Here is an 18,567-nt window from a genome sequence, read left to right on the forward strand (position 1 = left end):
GGATGATCAGGGACTGGGGAATTGTTGCAGGGGATGTTCAGAAATGGGGGACTTGCTGCAGGAGATGATCACAGACTGGGGACTTGCTGAAGAAGATGATCAAAGACTGTGGACATGCTGCAGAAGAAGATCAGAGACTGGGGACATGCTGCAGAAGAAGATCAGAGACTGGGGACATGCTGCAGTAGATGGTCAGAGACTGGAGACATGCTGCAGGAGATGATCAGAGACTGGAGACATCCTGCAGGAGATGATCAGAGACTGAGGACTTGCTGCAGTAGATGGTCAGAGACTGGAGGCATGCTGCAGGAGATGATCAGAGACTGAGGACATGCTGCAGTAGATGGTCAGAGACTGGAGACATGCTGCAGGAGATGATCAGAGACTGGAGACATCCTGCAGGAGATGATCAGAGACTGAGGACTTGCTGCAGTAGATGGTCAGAGACTGGAGGCATGCTGCAGGAGATGATCAGAGACTGAGGACATGCTGCAGTAGATGGTCAGAGACTGGGGACATGCTGCAGGAGATGATCAGAGACTGAGAACATGCTGCTGGAGATGGTCAGAGACTGGGGACATGCTTTAGGAGATGATCAGAGACTGAGGACATGCTGCAGGAGATGATCAGGGACTGGGGAATTGCCATTACAGCCCCTTTACAAATCAATACTTCCACATTACACCCCCCTATTAAAATGACTGGCTCCACCATACCCGATATAACAGATCAGAAATCTCGGTGAAGGTTGTGGTGTCAACTCTCTAAAAAGATTTCCTAGAGTTTAGCACTGGTGCCTCTTTTTCTAGTTAGTTTTCATTCTATTCATTCCCAAACAATACGGGCATTATGCTGATCTAATAAATCGCAGTGTAATAAAAAAGTACACCATTTTTGTAGGGGGAGGAATGTGAAGGCTGCCTTTGTACATCTACTTCCGAAAATGCTATTTGCCTGAGTCACTGGCCCAGGGCAAGCAAGTAAAGTCGAGGGGGGGGGGGGGGGGGGGAGTCAGTACCACTTCTCCTTTGCTGTATGTTGTAAAACGGTAAAGTGGTGGATGATTTTATAACCGGCACTGCAGAAGTTGCCCTCGGGTGGCAAGGGTGCCCTTTAATAGCTTGTGATCTGAGCCATCATCGGACAGCTTGCATCGCAGACACAGTGTACAGAGCCAAGTTGAGCGGTTCTGCACCTCGTGATCGCTTTGATGACTAAACACAGGGATCACAAATGTAAAACAATCTACTGTACTGTTTTACATTTGAGAGCCCCCTTTCTTCACAATGGAGAAAGGGAGGGAAGTATTTTATCAATGAAGGGGACAGCAGCCAATTAGAGTCAGGGATTTTCATGATTGCGGGTTTCTTTTTAACCCTTTCACACACACCTCCTCCTCCTCTTCTGCACATCTCAGGTTCCCTTTCGTATGAAAGTTATCATCCTGCATCTTTGTGTTATATTGTTATGTTATGTATATATTATGTTATATAAGTTATTTTATTGGTGTATTGTTCTTTTTTATTTATGGTTATGTTAATAGTATGTTATATTATCATGTTTTGGCTATATTGTTGTATGTAATTGTTGTTATGTTTTATTATTTCTCAAAGATATTATGTTAAATTACGTTTTGTTATATTGTTATGTTTTTGTTATGTTATATTGTTATGTTATGTTATATTGTCTCCCCCAGTTGAAAGTTAGTGCTCAGTCTGCTCACCACATCGGGATTGTCAGGATCGTTACCTCCTCCAGCAATATGAATGTTTCCATCGAGAGGGGGAACGGAGAGCCGGTGTTCAGCGCCAAGCTGCCTGTATCTGAGGTCTCCAATGATGGCAGTACTATTGAGGTGAGGCTACTACTGGGTTGGGCAGCAGAAGGGAACTAGAAGTTCAAGCTAAAATTTATACACATAAACCAATGAGTCAGAGCACTGTGTCCTCCCTAACCTCGAGGACAGATTTTCTCTTATTTAAAACCTCAGATTGAGCCATACACGAGATAAACAGAAGGGCACTGTTCTGACTTATCCACTTTGAATTGAACTGTTGAGGTTTGCAAACAACAAACTTTTTCAACGCAGCAGCTAAGAATAGACAAGTAAACCTGTGACAAGGAGCGCACAATGCCATCTGCTGGCTGTAAATGATGAAATATTGCATACAAATATTTTGTTTTCATGTTTTTCAGCTCCTCCTTATCTTCTCTGGCATAAATAATCCTGTTTACAGAGCTCAGCAGCTTAAGCTCACACAATTTAATGAGTCATGGCAGCGACTCCTCCCCTTCACCCCTTATGACTCTATCTACCGTTTGACTGAGAAACAGCCTGTCTAAAAAAAAAGGAGATAACTACAGCAGTGCTGGCCCTTTAAATCACACTTTTTACTGTGGGAATATATATATATATATATATATATATATATATATATATATATATATATATATATATATATATATATATATATATATATATATATATATATATATATATATATATATATATACTTCAAGTTTCAAACAGTTGCCCGCATACAAAATATTTCTAAGAAATAAACCATATTTTACTAAATGAATGTTTCACTTGTACCTAGGATATATTCTGTGTTCTCACATATGAAATACATATAAGCGAGCTGTTTCACCTGCCAAAGGATTTGTATTCCTGTCTGTTCAAGCCTCGTGACCTTTTTAACTGCTTGCCCTCTGGAGAATTTACCCCCCCCTTCATGTCCAGGACATTTTTTGTAATGTGTGCTGCTTTCACTAAAGGATGTAATGGTTTTATTCCCTGCTTTACAGGGAGAAAAAATCCATCACATCCCCACTGTCAGAACGGAGCTCTGCCTTGTTTACATAAGCAGAGCACCATTGAGCCTCTCTTCTCGACGATCGGCGGGTGCCAGCGGATGTCCATTTGCCAGCACCTGCTGATCGGCTTCTGGTGTGAGTAATCACAGCAGAAGCGGCGTGTGCGTGCCCCCTCTGGCGTAACTGCAGACTTATATATGATTCTGCACAGAACAGCTACCGTAGCAGTATATCATGAAGGTAAAAAACCATTTTGTGTGCAACTCCCCCCCCCCCCACAGCCCCTCTCTAATACTCACCTGAGCTCCCTCCTGATCCAGTGATGTGAACAAGAGCCTCTGCTGTCCTGGGACTCCTTCTCCTCATTGGCTAAGTCAATCACGGCTAGTGAGCCAATGAGGAGAGAGCAGAGGGCAGGGCTCGGCAGCTCGGCAGCTCTTTGTGCAGGGCTCGGCAGCAAGCACCCACCAGTGCCCCCATAGCAAATGGCTTGCTATGAGGGCACTGGTCAAGGGGGAGGAGCGCCGGTGGGGGACCCAAGAAGAGGAGGATCGGGGCTGCTCTATGCAAAACCATTACACAGAGCAGGTAAGCTTTTTAAAAAAAGTTGAATCTTTAAAGTGATACATATAGTTACATAGTAGGTGAGGTTGATATAGATATAGTCCCTTATCATCCCCTCCAAGAGCTTGCATACTATTGATGTTAGGCTAACTGGTCTGTAATTCCCAGGGATGTATTTTGGGCCCTTTTTGAATATTGGTGCTACATTGGCTTTTCTCCAATCCGCTGGTACCATTCCAGTCAGTAAAAATTAGGAACAATGGTCTGGCAATTACTTGACTGAGTTCCCTAAGTACCCTCGGGTGCAAGCCATCCAGTCCCTGTGATTTATTAGTGTTAAGTTTCCAAAATCTAATTCTAATTCTGTCCTCTGTTAGCCATGAGGGTGCTTCCTGTGATGTGTCACGAGGATAAACACTGCAGTTTTGGTTACTGAAGCCCCCCAGATTCCCTCGTGAAGACTGAAGAGAAGAATAAATTCAATACCTACGCCATCTCCCCATCCTTTGTAACCAGATGTCCTTTCTCATTCTTTATGGGGCCAATAAGGTCTGTCCTCCCTTTTTTACTGTTTACATACTTAAAGAATTTCTTGGGATTTTTTTTGCTCTCCTCCGATATGTCTTTCGTGTTCTATCTTAGTCGCCCTAATTGCACCCTTATGCCGCGTACACACGGTCGGACTTTTCGTCTACAAAAGTCCGACAGCCTGTCCGACATACTTCCGACGTACCTTCGGCGGACTTGCGGCAGACTTTCTTACGAACGGACTTACACACACACGACCACACAAAAGTACGACAGCCTAGTACGCGGTGACGTACACCAAGTCCGACGAGACTATAAAATGGAAGTTCAATAGCCCGTACGACACCCTTTGGGCTCCTTCTGCTAATCTCGTGTTTATCTCGTGTTAGTAGAAGTTTGGTGAGAGACGATTCGCGCTTGTGAGACTCGTATTTTTCAGTTCGTTTTAACTGTTGTTCAGTCTGTGCTTGTGAGGTTTGTATCTGCTTTTCAGTGCGTTTGGTCAGTTGGCATTGAGAAATCTTTGTTTTATTGCCCGCTCGTTCCTGATTTTCAGGTCGTTCTTCACAGGCCTTGCTGTTCTTCAGTGCGTTCTGTTTAGTGCGTTCTGACCAGCCGACCGTTTTGAAGCCATGTTACCTGTACGTACTCGTCGTAGAGCTCGTGCATTGTATGTGCTTGGTGCTGTAGTTTATTCTTCAGCCCAAGTCCAGTCCATGAACAGGGCGAGGAGGAGTTCATGGACCAAGAATTGGTTGCTTCAGCGTGACCAGTTCTGTCACATGCCTTTGCTCCGTGAGATCCGTGAGAATAATCCTGAGGATTTCAGGAACTTTCTCCGGATGACGGACCCCGTTTTTGACCGTTTGTTGGCTTTGCTGACCCCCTATATCAGCAGGCAGGATACCTGCATGAGGCAGCCCCCCCTCCTCCTCCTCCTCCTCCTCCTCCTCCTCCTCCTCCTGCCACAACTGAAACACCAGAGCCACAGCCTCAAAAGAAGGCTACAGGGAAGGCTGCAGGGCAGCGTGGAGGAAAGGCTGCAGGGAAGAGAAGAAAATGATGACCTGGGTTCAGTCTGGTCTGACAGAAGACGCAGGCTGTTGTAGGACCACAGTCTGGGGACATCTAGATCATCTGCTGGTGCTGTTGATCTCTGGGATTCTTGGACCAGATTGTGCTCCCTCTTATATGGACTCCGCAAGATCCCAATTTTCTGGTACACCGACTTTTTCCAGCGTTGACTTCCTCTTTATTTTATTTTGACCATGAATAAATGGATCTTTTTTGAGTTTAGCAAAAGACTTTATGTGTTTTCTTTTAAATCATTGATTTTACACACAATGTTAAATTAACAAGGGACAACAATCTCATTGAGTTTGAAAAAAAACACACCAAAAATACATTACTAATGTTAATAATGTTCAAGTGGTAAGTCTTGAAAATCAAAAAATTTACGTAACCAAAAACGGTGCTTTGGGTTAACTTTATCTAAAAACTAAAAAATAATCACTATAAAAAAAAAAAATAATAATGGGTTCTTTGTGTTAACTTTACAAACCTAAAAAAAAAAAAGGGGAAAAAGTATTATTAGTATGGAAACATTGTTTTTAAAATGCATACTATATCATTCATGAGATCAAAGAGAAAAAGAATCCAGAAATCAGTTTGGGAGAACTCTGATTATGAACAGCAAAACACCTTCGTTCTTTAGAGCCTTCGTAAAGAAGAAATAAAATGCGCTGCATTCAACGATCACAGATTTTGCAGCGTGATGAATGTGCTACCTACAATACGAACACTAGTTTTACTAGACCGAGTGCTTCCGTTTAGTTTTTGCTTATGAGCATGCGTCGTTTTTTTGTCCGTCGGACTAGCATACAGACGAGCGGACTTCGGGGTCCGTCGTAGTTACGACGTAAAGATTTGAAGCATGCTTCAAATCTAAAGTCCGTCGGATTTGAGGCTAAAAAAGTCCGTTGAAAGTCCGGAGAAGCCCACACACGATCGGATTACCAGCCAGCTTTAGTCCGTCAGCGTCCGTTGGACTTTTGTAGACGAAAAGTCCGACCGTGTGTACGCGGCATTACATTTCTTGTTGCATTCTTTATAAAGTTTGAATGCTGATGATGATCCCTCAGCCTTGTATTTTTTGAAGGCCTTCTCTTTGGCTTTTATATGCATTTTTACATTGGTATTAAGCCATCCAGGACTTTTGTTCGCTCTTTTAAATTTATTACCCAATGGGTTGCATTGGCTAATGTCCTTATTTAATATGCTCTTAAAGCAAACCCATCTCTCCTCCGTGTTCTTTGTTCCTAAGGTTTTATCCCAATTTATGCCTTTTAGCAAGGTCTGTAGTTTAGGGAAGTTGGCTCTTTTGAAATTCAGTGTCTTTGTATTTCCCTTATATTTCCTATTTGTGTGATTTATACTGAAGCCAATTGACCTGTGATCGCTGTTTCCTAAATTGCCCCGTATTTCCACATCCATAATCAGGTCTGTATTGTTGGTAATCAGTAGATCTAGTAACACTTTATTTCTAGTTGGTGCGTCTACCATCTGACCCATGAAATTGTCCTGCAAGACATTTAGGAACTGGCGAGCCTTAGACAAATACGCGGTTCCCTCTGCTCAGTCTATGTCTGGATAATTAAAATCCCCCATTATGACAACACTTCCCATCCTTGCTGCTAATCCAAATTGTGATAGGAGGTCTGCCTCCCCCTCCTCCTTCAGGTTAGGGGGCCTATAGCATACTCCCAGTATTATTTTACCCTTAACTTCATCTCTTTGGAGCTCTACCAATAAGGATTCCACTTACTAAAGTGTCAGTTTTTTTTTCCATTTAAAAATAACAAACTTTATACTTACCGCTCTGTGTAATGGCTGTGGGCAGAGCAGTTTGCTATGCTCCTCATTGGCTCACTGACTTTGATTGACAGCAGCAGGAGCCAATGGTGCCACGCTGCTGTCTCAGCCAATGAGGAGAGACGAGACTCTCCTACAAAATCGCTTGATTGAGATGGACTCAGGTAAGTATTAGGAGGGCAGAGGGGGGCTGCTGCACACAGAATGTGTTTTTTATCCCAATGCATAGAATGTATTAAGATAAAAAAACCTTCTGCCTTTACAACTCCTTTAATAACACATCAAGGTTGTATTAGGAAACAGCTGCATTTGTGTGTCTTTTCTAATTTCCTGCGGATCATCATTGATGTAGTCTGCTTCTACCCTTCAGATACTCGGCATGGATAGCTCCCAGCCTGTGGCTGTCATCACCAAAGAGAAGGAAGGGAAGTCTTCTCAAGTCATCTTCCACTTCCCGCTGAACATGGAGGCCGCTCTGAAAGCCATGATCCTGGCATCCTTCCTCTATGTGGTGAGTGGAAAGGGCCAGGCCAGTCTCAGGGCTGCTAGAAGGTCAGACTGGAAAAAGCAGAGAGTCCATCCAATCCTAGTAGATACAATTATTTGGAACAAAGAATGAGGCTTCAGCAGCTCCTACAAATGCCCTGTCCAGTGGCAGTGCTCTTACAGGCCATTGAGGTACTAGGGCAACGATCTCCATTCTGTGGGCAACGGGACAGATATGACCCTTTGTTTGCCTTTATTCGGCCTTTGGGGCATCATTTCTCACACTGATACAAGGTACTATTCCTCCTACTGACACCAACAGTGTCCTCCTACTCCACTATTCAGTGGTGGGGCACTGTTCCTCAAACTAACACCAACAATGAGACACTATTCCTTCCATAAACACAAATGATGGGGCACATTTGCTCTAGCTGTTAACCAATGGTGGGGAACAATTGCTCTAACTGATAACCAATGGCGGGGCATAATTGCTCTAACTGATAACCAATGGTGGGGCACTATTCCTCTCACTTATACCAATGGCGGGGCACTATTCCGCCCACTGATACTAATGACGGGGCACTATTCCTCTAATTGACACCACTGATGGGGCACTATTCCTCCCACTGGCACCAATGATGGGCCACTATTCCTCCCACTGACCCCCAAGGATGGGTCAGTATTCCTACCACTAATACAAATAATGGGGCATTATTCCTCCCACTGACACCAAAGATTTGGCACTATTCTTGCCACTGATACCAATGATGGGGCATCATTCTTCCAAATGACACCAATGATGGGTCACTCTTCTTCCACTGATAGAACAAAGGGGCACTATTTTTCCCACTGACACCAATGGTGGGTCACTATTCCTCCCACTGATCCCAGTTATGGGGCACTATTCCTCCCACTGACACCAATGATGGGTCACTATTCCTCCTCCTACTGACCACAGGCATTATGTAATTTGTTTACTCCTGCTGAGCACCAAGCCCAAGGCATTGTTTCACCCACTGTTGCCAGAACATATTCTACTCCCACTAGCAACAGTCCAGCCCCCTAAAGTCTGAAGGTCAATAAGTTGGCTCTTTGTTTCAACGGTTTGGAGACCCCTGCACTAGGGAATGGTGAGGAGAGGGCATTAGCCAGACATCCCCAGAGGGTCTCACATGAGGTTGACAGAGACTGCCAACATACAGCTGGAGATATCCAGAGACTGGGGATATGCTATAGGTGTAATTGAAGGATGGAGGTCCTAAATGACTCCTAGAGATCACTGCCATAACATCATCTTTACTGGCTGCTTGAGCCCCGGGGCCAAACAATAAGTATCAAAGGTCAAAGTTCCGCAGGTTGGGAACTAGGGGACTACAGGGTAACTTTATACACCTATGTATTATGTTCTGTTGGATATCGGGTATACTAAGGATAAAGTCCTACTTCAGCCAAAGCTGTTCCTTATTTGTTGTCTTGTCTTTTCTTGTCCTTACATGTTCTTATTTTTCCTTTCTTGCTCTTACGTTTACTTGTTCTTTTATGTTCTAATTTGCCCATTCTTAATCTAATTTGTCCGTATCTATTCTTATTTCTTCTTACTTGCCCTTATGTGCCCTTGTTTGCACTTCTTGTGTTTTTTTTTTGTTGTGCTTGCTTATTCTTACTCATCCTTATTTGCCCTTTCGTGTCCTTACTTATTCTTACTTGTCCTTATTTGCCCTTTCGTGTCTTTACTTATTCTTACTCATCCTTATTTGCCTTTTCTTGTCTTTACTTATTCTTACTCGTCCTTGTTTTGCCCTTTCTTGTCCTTACTTATTTCTACTCATCCTTATTTGCCCTTTCTTGTCTTTACTTATTCTTACTCATCCTTATTTGCCCTTTCTTGTCCATACTTATTCTTACTCATCCTTATTTCCCTTTTCTTGTCATTACTTATTCTTACTCGTCCTTGTTTGCCCTTTCTTGTCCTTACTTATTCCTACTCATCCTTATTTGCCCTTTCTTGTCCGTACTTATTCTTACTCATCCTTATTTGCCCTTTCTTGTCCGTACTTATTCTTACTCATCCTTATTTGCCCTTTCGTGTCTTTACTTATTCTTACTCGTCCTTATTTGCCCTTTCTTGTCTTTACTTATTCTTACTCGTCCTTATTTGCCCTTTCTTGTCTTTACTTATTCTTACTCGTCCTTATTTGCCCTTTCTTGTCTTTACTTATTCTTACTCGTCCTTATTTGCCCTTTCTTGTCTTTACTTATTCTTACTCGTCCTTATTTGCCCTTTCTTGTCTTTACTTATTCTTACTCGTCCTTATTTGCCCTTTCTTGTCTTTACTTTTTCTTATGCCGCGTACACACGAGCGGACATTACGGCGGACTTTGCCCGGCGGACTTTTCGATGTACTTTCCAACGGACTTTCTGAATGAACGGACTTGCCTACACACAATCCACCAAAGTCCGTCGAATTCGTACGTGATGACGTACGACCGGACTAAAACAAGGAAGTTCATAGCCAGTAGCCAATAGCTGCCCTAGCGTGGCTTTTTGTCCGTCGAACTAGCATACAGACGGCGGACTTTTCGACCGGACTCGATTTCAACGGATAAATTTTAAACAAGTTTCAAATCTAAGTCCGTCCAACTTTTGAGAAAACAAAGTCCGCTGGAGCCCACACACATCGAATTGTCCGACGAAATCCAGTCCGCCGGGCAAAGTCCGCCGTAATGTCCGCTCGTGTGTACGCGGCATTACTCGTCCTTATTTGCCCTTTCTTGTCTTTACTTTTTCTTACTCATCCTTATTTGCCCTTTCTTGTCCATACTTATTCTTACTCATCCTTATTTGCCCTTTCTTGTCTTTACTTATTCTTACTCACCCTTGTTTGCCCTTTCTTGCCCTTTTTTATTCTTACTCTTAACCCCTTCTCACCAGGGCCGTAGATAAGTTTTTGTTCTGGGGGGGTTCAGCAGCAGGTACTAAGTAAAAGCCTTTTAAATAAAATAAATTGCGCCAAAATGATAAAGGAAAAAGGAAAGACGACATGTGTTGCCCCTAGTAAGCAATCTCATCCTTAATTGTATTTTATCAGGTCCTTTAGAAAATCAAACCTGATTTCAGTTTTTTCCTTCTACCAGTTTTTATGACGCTGTTGGCTATTGTCCACTATTAGTGTCCAAACTGAATAGGTGCAAAGTGAGTGTGCTGCCTACCTACAAGGAGATGGTGCCCTTTGCACCTCCTCAGTAAAGTTGGCTATTATGGTGCAAAGTGCACCATGTTGTGTCAGACAGAGTACTCCCTGACTTTTTTAACTTTTATAGATTAAAAAAAAGGGGGGAATGCACTGCCTACCACAGGATGGCGCACTGTAATCGCCAATCTTACTGGGCAGGTACAAAGGGCACCATCTTGTGGAAGGCAGCACACTCACTGAGTTCACATTAGCTTAATTTTCAATTAATCACAGAATAAAAAAAACAAACAAACAATCAACTGAAAAATTACCAGCCTTGAATACACAGACATTTCTTTAGGCTAGGTTCACATCTAAGCGGGTGCGAGAAGGTATGTAACTGCACACCTTCCTGCACTGGCAAAGGAAAAACACACTACCGCTTAGGAGATAGGCGGAGGTAAACTACAATGCGGGAAACCCTCAATCCACGCACGTTTCATCCACCTCATTCAAATCGCACCCCCTTGCAATCTGCAGTGGGTGTCAGTGCTATTTCAACGACACCCCAAACAAAGGTTGCAAAACACAGTGCGTTTGCCTGCACCAGATCACATTCACAAAACGACCATGCGAATCGGTTGCAGTGCTGTTCCAAAATTGGTGCATGCATGACTTTGGTGCGATTTGAGCCTATTCAAAATGAATGGGCTTGGATTGCACTGCAATCAATACAGTAAGCCTGGTTTCACACTATAGTTTGCATGTGAATCGCACAGGAACTGCAATGCATTCCTGTGCAATTCACATGCGATTCTGTGTGGTGTGATTTGAGCCCATTTTGAATGGGCTGAATCGCACCACATCGCACCAAAGAAGTGCAGGCACCTTTTTTGAAATTAAAACTAACCATGCGATCTGGTTCAGACAAACACTGGGTTTGCGACCCTCTTTTGGGGAGTTGTTAACTTTGAATTGACACCTGTAGCAGATCGAAAACACAGTGTGATTGCAGACAGCAGAAAGTCCAGCCTGGGTCTAGCATTGGCAGACATGTTGTGGTGCCAACTGTTGAATCAGTAAGCTGGTGAGCACCACAACAAACTTGCCAGTGCCAAGCTGGACTGTCAGTAACACAAGCAATGGAAAACTCAGCTTAGCCTCAGCCAACTGTCAGTAACACAAGCAATGCAGCCAGCCTCAATCACATACTTTGCCAGTTGCCACACAGAATCACAGACAGTCTCTCGCCGACTCACGATTACCTCGTATGAACAGCAGAATGCCAGCAGCAGCTCAGCAGTCTGAGCAGTGGTAAGCCTGAGGACACTCTCTCTAAGACTAGGCCAGAAGAGAAAGAGGGACATACCTGGACAGGACAGCAGCAGTTCATCCATGTGGGGGGCCAGCGGCTACACAGCACTTTACAAGCGCTCTGCGCTCCATGGCCCAGGCAAAGCTCCTCTCCCAAGCCCAAGGTGGGAGTAGCACTCCAAGCCAACGGGAATACATGGTGTGCAGTGGGCAGGACTACACGCTCCGCCGGCTCCCACTGTGCTGCCTGGTGATAGATCTGTCAGCCTTCAGCCCAAGCTCGATAGACCGGCCTGGCGATGTACCACAACATGCGTGCGGGTATGCCTTATGATCTATTACAGTTGCCGAAGTGGCATTATTACACTCTGTGTGCCACTGACTGCAGTGCTGTCTGTCACTGGTGCCATGTGTGGCTGCAGAACAGGGACACCATGCATTTCATTTTGGCCCTGGGGGGGGTTTGAACACCCCTGACCCTCCCCTTATTTACGCCCCTGCTTCGCACCTAAGGGTAAAACAAATGTTAAAGCCTAAGCACAATTTTGCAACTTTGACATGTGTTAGTAAAACTGTACATATCATCACAACTACTTTGTTCGTCCAGGAGAAGGATTATACCTTTTTTTTTCAGGACAAATTGAGCTTTTATTTGGTGGTAAATGGTAATCGATATCACCTGATTTTTTTTTTTTTAATATCAAAGGAAAACTGACCCAAAAAAGTAAAAAAAATATATATATTTCTTGTTACTACCATAACTACCATCACCCAAATCGTCCTCTCCACTCTTCTCAAGACCTCCTGCTCTCAAGCTCTCTCTCATCTCCTCCTCCCATGCTAGTCTCCAGGATTTCTCCAGAGCCTCTCCCATCCTCTGGAACTCGCTACCTCAACCTGTCCGGCCATCCCCTACTCTTGCTACCTTCAGGCGATCCCTGAAAACTCATCTCTTCAGTAAAGCCTATCACATCTCCAACTAATCTTCTACTACTTCCATCAGCTAATTCCCCACAGTTACAACCTTTTGTACCACCTGCCCCACCCTATTAGATTGTAAGCTCTTCTGAGCATGGCCCTCTTAATCCTCTTATATTTTATTGTATTATAACTGTATTGTCTCCCTTTTATATTGTAAAGCACTGTATAAACTGTTGGCGCTATATAAATCCTGTATGATAATACTAATGATAATCATAACCTACCACCAGAAAAGAAAAACCCAAAATAAATGTTCCTGCTCATGACGATTACAGCGATACCACATACTGTATGTGTATGTTAGTTGTCAGGATTTTAATGGTACTGAACTCATTCAACATGCAATACTGTTAAAAGCATTCATTGTCAACAATTCATTAACCTTTTTGCTGCCAGAGCTGTTTTTGTGTTTTTTGCACACATGTTAATCATTTTAGCCATGAAGATGACGTAAAAACCCCAAACATTATATATTTTCAGAAAGCAGACACCTTAGAGAATGAAATAGTGGTATTTCCATTTTTTTTGTCACATATTACCGCAAAGGTCTAGGAAATGCAACAGTTCTGTAGTAAACACACTAAAGTGAATTTTGGGGCAAGCAAACACAATAAATAACCCACATTTTTGGTAAAATATAAAAGATGAGTAAATAGATACCCAATATGCCAAACCTTAAATTTGTGTGTGCCCCTGAAAATGCAACAAACTTCAGTACCCTATATTTTCTATAGGCGACGCTTCAAAAGCCCAGAGTTTAGCCCATCAGTTTAGTATTACAAAGGAGGTCTTGTGCTGGAATTATTGCTCCGGCGTGTGCGGCAATATGTAACAAGTGTATCGCAATCAACGTCTTCATGCGTAGGCGCCCCCGACGCATGCGTTTACGTTCGTACGTGCTTATATGTAGGGGGGCCTCAACATTTTTTTTTGGGGGGGGGGATTTTTGTGCTTATTTGTAACTTAATTTTTTTGCAGAAAAAAAAAAAAAATTTTCTTAACTTTTTTTTCATCACATAGTTGACAAAAAGTCTCCTATGTGATGTTTTTTTAGGTGACAAGTTCTCATTAATGAGGCATGCAATGACCCCCAATGTCTCCTCTGGGCTCCACTGATGCACATTGCATGGCAATCTCATCCCGACTATGGTAGCTGGGGACACTGAGAGGCTGACCCAGAAGTGAGGTTATAGACGTCGCTTTTTGGGTCACAGCAAGAAGGAGAGGAGAGTGGGCGTGTGCCCCTCCCAGCTGCCGGCACCCACCATGTTGGTCCCGGGCCCACATATGGGCAAGTGAAGCCCGGAAAACATGGTGGGGGCGCAGCAGCACGGGGAGGGGCGACGGTACCGGGGCGTGTGTGAGCAATCGAGCTGCCGCCCGAATGCTTTCACCCGACGGGCAGTTTGCCTCACACACAATCCCGATGGCTGCAGCTACTGGATTGTCTGTGAAACCCCCGCTGTGAGGCCCCTACGATGTATGGACCTGGCAGCGAAAGGGTTAAAATTCACAACATTTTGTACAAAAGCTCAAATCAGGGTGAAATCCAGTACACCTCCCCTATTACCCCCCCCAAGTAACCAGAAATGTATGTGTGTCTAAACACTATTAAGATGACATATAGGGATCTAAGGACCTTTTATTTCTTAATGAAAATAGTAAATAAATAAAGGCCGCTGGTGGGGGATGCCTCAGCTGTCACAGGACTGTGTAGAATAGGTACAAGAACTTCTTTTGGGCGTCAGGCATCCCGCGATTCTGTTTGCACGATTTTGGCATGATTCTTTGGGTGACAATCGTGGCAAAATCGCACCGCGATTTGGTGGCATTCTCAGTTACAGGAATCGCAAGGGCATCCCGCGATTTGTGGCGTTTCTGAAACACGGGCAGAGTCGCTGAAATTCTGCCTGCAAAACGTAACGCCATGGTGTGAATGGAGCCTTAACTCCTTCTGGACCAGAGTCCTGGTAGTCAGAGTTTGGAGGTTCTTCCCTCTCAAATATTAAGCAAGCAAGAGAGTACTGGATATCAGTCCTCTCTCTAGCCAAATACCCCTGGAACGCCTCATCCTTCATGGGTGAGAACCCCTGGGTACAGCAATATCTCCACAACTGTCCCTGACAAACAAAAAAATTGGGGAAATGTACCTGCCATCCAGGACACACTCTGGGCGTCCTGTACATAATAAATAAATACTGTATGTATATACTGTTGCTGTGACATGTCAAAAGTGTATTGATAAAGCCTTATAAAGTCACCTAAAGGTCTTCTTTAGTATGGGATTTGTCTTTGTCATAGCTGTGTATTTTCTTTTTTTGCAGAGTTTCCGCATACAGGAAATATCTTACAGCCACAGCTCTAGTGATAGCGACGATGGCTGGGCCCATGCTGGTGGATTAGAGTTTGCTGATATGTACGACCATCACCATGACCATCACCATGATTTTCACCATGACAACAATTCTGGACACTGGGACCACCACCATCATGATGTGGACTCTGGAGGACACCATCATTGGGACTGTGGAGGCAGTGACTGGGGTGGAGGTGGGGACTGTGGAGGCAGTGACTGGGGTGGAGGTGGGGACTGTGGTTTTGATGGTGGGGACTGTGGTGGTGGGGACTGTGGCGGTGATTGATTTTTCTACTAATGTTGCCATTTTATGAGTGTATCTGTACCTAACAACACTGTATATTAAAAACAACAGCAAGAAATTGTAAGAAAGTTCAGTTTAACATTTAGGTATGGTGAACTATGACTGATGGAGCAGGTTGGAGAGTGTTAACATTGTTGCATTGCTTTAATGTTTGTATGTTAATATGTTATACTATTTTTGTATTTTTTTACAAGTTTTGCGTTTTTTTTATTTATTTAAAGAGTACCTGTATAAACCAACAGCATGCAAGGGCTGCTGGTTTATAATGGGCTTTCCTACCCTACCAAGTCATGACCCTCCTTGTAGCTGGACCCGAAAATACACTGAGACACCAGTAGTGATAATTAGGCTTCAGTCATTTTAGTTTTCAATGTTCAATGGACTAATGGACTTGTGGAGAGTGGGTTTTGTCAGACACAAAAATGGATGCTGGCCTAAATGTTTTGAGTAACAGACTCCGAGTGATATCAAAGTTGATGGTGGCCCTAATGTTTCAGGTGAAGCCTCACATTTATAAATCTTTTAATAACAACTAGCGGTGACCCTAAATGCCTCAGTAGGAGCCCCCCAATGACAATAAGTCCTTTAAGTACCTCTATTGATGGTCCAAGTTTAATCAAGAGCATCCTTCCATTAGGAGTTAGTCCTCTGACTCTAGGAGAGTAGTCACAGGTACCTTAAAGATCTGAGTCATGAGGTCTCCATGCAGAGTCCATTAGGCAGCAGCTTCCCTGAAGCCCTCCTGGACATTGTTCAGCATAGCAGACACCTCTGAAAATGCTCCATATAGGCAGCCATCTACCTGAATCTCAAGGTCCTTACACAGGACAGCTTCGATTACATGGGACTTGGCTTGGGCCCACGACAAAGACCTTCTCTCATGAGGTCTCTATGCAATGTCCATCAGGCAGCAGCTTCCCTGAAGCTCAGCTGGACATTGTTCAGCATAACAGACACCTCTGAAGATGCTCCAAATAGGCAGCCATCTACCTGATTCTCATGGGCCCTATCACAGACCAGCTGAGATTCCATAGGGCTTGGGCCTCAGACAAAGACCTTCTCTACAGTATTATTGTCTCCAGGCAAAGGCTTGGGAGAAAGGACAAGGGCTCCCACACTGGCATCCTCTCCAAGCATTAGCTTGTATTGGAAGAACCCTCCTAGAAAGTCACCACAAACTTCCTCTCCCCCCAGCTTACATCACTGGAATAGAAGCCTTCAGTGATTGGCCAAAGCAGATACATATTTAGAACTCAATGCATTGTTACTCATACTGACAGAAACATGTTGCATTTTCTGAATGAGTACAAGGCTTCTTCTGGTTGTGACGTCATCTGTCCACCTCTCCACCTCAGCTAATAAGAGGAAGCTTTGTACCTATTCAGATAATACAAAGCTTCCTGTGAATGGCTAGGCCCAACTTGATTTTGTTGCAGGATCTGATACTACATACAGTTTATACAGCGCTGACAGAGGGTGCATCAGTTAATGAAGGTAATACTGTAGTTAATTTGGACTGGCTTGGAGCAAACAAACTATTTTAAGGTGACAGAAAGCTGGAGTTCGGCTTTAAGTACAAGGGATGATGGTTCTTCTCCTTGGAAGGTGATTGCACCCCCATAAAGAAGTTATGTATTGTCATTTGTCTTTTCTCTTCTCTCTTGTTTCCTTTCTCTCTATGACTTATACCACTCACTTCACCTACTACAGTTTCTCTTACCTCTCTAGAGCATTTGTAAACTCAGGTGCCCACCACTTGTTATCAATGTTGTCCTCAAGTAACTTCACACCAAGCCAAGTTAAATAACAGTAAAAGTTTTTTTACTGAAGTTGTTTAAATATAACATATGAACAATCACAAAGTTGTCTTCAATACACATTTCTGTATATTATCTTCTAAGTGCCCCTTAGTTATTCTCCTGGTGCCCCCTACCCCATGAGGTTGTCATACATTGGATAGGTGTGAAAAGTCCTTTAGAGTCATTGAGTCAAAGCATGAGTCCATCCCCTTGCAGGCCCGACGGGGTTCTCAGAAGGGGTGGTTAAGCAGCAAGTAGCAATCGCATCTCCAATATTCTCCTTGCCCCTTACTGGGTAACCTGAAACCATACCTCTGACCATCTTACTAACTGCAGTGCCCCGAGAGGTGATTCCCTTCCTTTTTATGTGTTTTCCCCAGCAGAAGGCAGTGCTTCCCCGAAGAGCCTGGAATAACCTGACCATCAGTGTTAACCCTTACCTCCCACAAAAGCATTCGTAAACTCAGGTGCCCACCACTTGGTATGCTTGATACTCCAACTGCCTGGCACCATGCATACACAAAATTAATAATGCCAGTATTTGCAGTTGGATTTCCAGTGTAATACCAAACGTGTTATGTCTGCAACTTTTGTTGAAACCTGTGCCTTAAATGTAAAATGTCTGCTATGCATTATGCTGTGTCGATTTTTTATGTATATTGTGCCTGAGCTATAATTTACTGCCACTTGTGTACTTCCTATACTGTTATGCAAAAAATAATACATAATATTGTATAAGAAATATATTTCTTGTTAATGCATTGAAGCTTTTATGGGATATCATGCAAAATGAAATAAAAGTAATTTCTATAAAGCTGCTTTTTTAATACAAAAACTATAGAAATAAGCAAAATGAACAAAAACATAAAATAGCAGTGCAATTGCAGAAAATAGTTTGGTGAAAAGCAGTAATTAAAGTATGTGGGCGGTACTCACTGTGCCTACAGGGGGACACAGACAGAAAAAACACTCGCTAGTGCCCCCAGAGGAAGGCAGAGGCTGCCACTTAAAGAGGAGGTCCAGCCTGGGTTAAAAAAAAATAACAGTAGGGCACTTACCTGTCCAGGGAGCCCGCGATGTCAGCACCCCAGCCGTTCTTCGGATTGACTCCCGGGTGCTGCCGCTGCCATTCCTGGTAAAGGAACCAGGCATTGAAGCCTTTCGGCTTCACTGCTGGTTCCCTACTGCCCTACTGCACATGCATGCACCCTTTTAATGTTGTCCTCATGTAGCTTCAGACCAAGCCAAGTTAAATAACAGCAAAAGTTCTTTTACTGAAGTTGTTTAAATATAACATATGAACAGTTCACAAAGTTGTCTTCAATACACATTCCTGTACATGATCTTCTAAGTGCCCCTTGGTTATTCTCCTGG

General features: G+C 43.6%; 1 protein-coding gene across 3 annotated transcripts in view; it reads left to right on the top strand.

Annotated features, from left to right (window-relative positions):
- LOC141133571 (uncharacterized) overlaps positions 1 to 18,007 on the top strand; it is a 97,346-nt gene extending 79,339 nt beyond the window's left edge. For all 3 annotated transcript variants that reach the window (XM_073623036.1, XM_073623037.1, XM_073623035.1), the window contains 3 exons: positions 1,697 to 1,855; positions 7,151 to 7,291; positions 15,059 to 18,007. In XM_073623036.1, coding sequence (XP_073479137.1) covers positions 1,697 to 1,855; positions 7,151 to 7,291; positions 15,059 to 15,376 — 618 coding nt within the window. In that variant the 3' untranslated portion in view covers positions 15,377 to 18,007. The remainder of the gene's footprint in view (positions 1 to 1,696; positions 1,856 to 7,150; positions 7,292 to 15,058) is intronic.
- The last annotated feature ends 560 nt before the right edge of the window (positions 18,008 to 18,567 follow it).

This window comes from Aquarana catesbeiana, linkage group LG03, assembly GCF_042186555.1.
Source record: "Aquarana catesbeiana isolate 2022-GZ linkage group LG03, ASM4218655v1, whole genome shotgun sequence".
In the NCBI taxonomy this organism is placed as follows: Eukaryota; Metazoa; Chordata; class Amphibia; order Anura; family Ranidae; genus Aquarana; species Aquarana catesbeiana.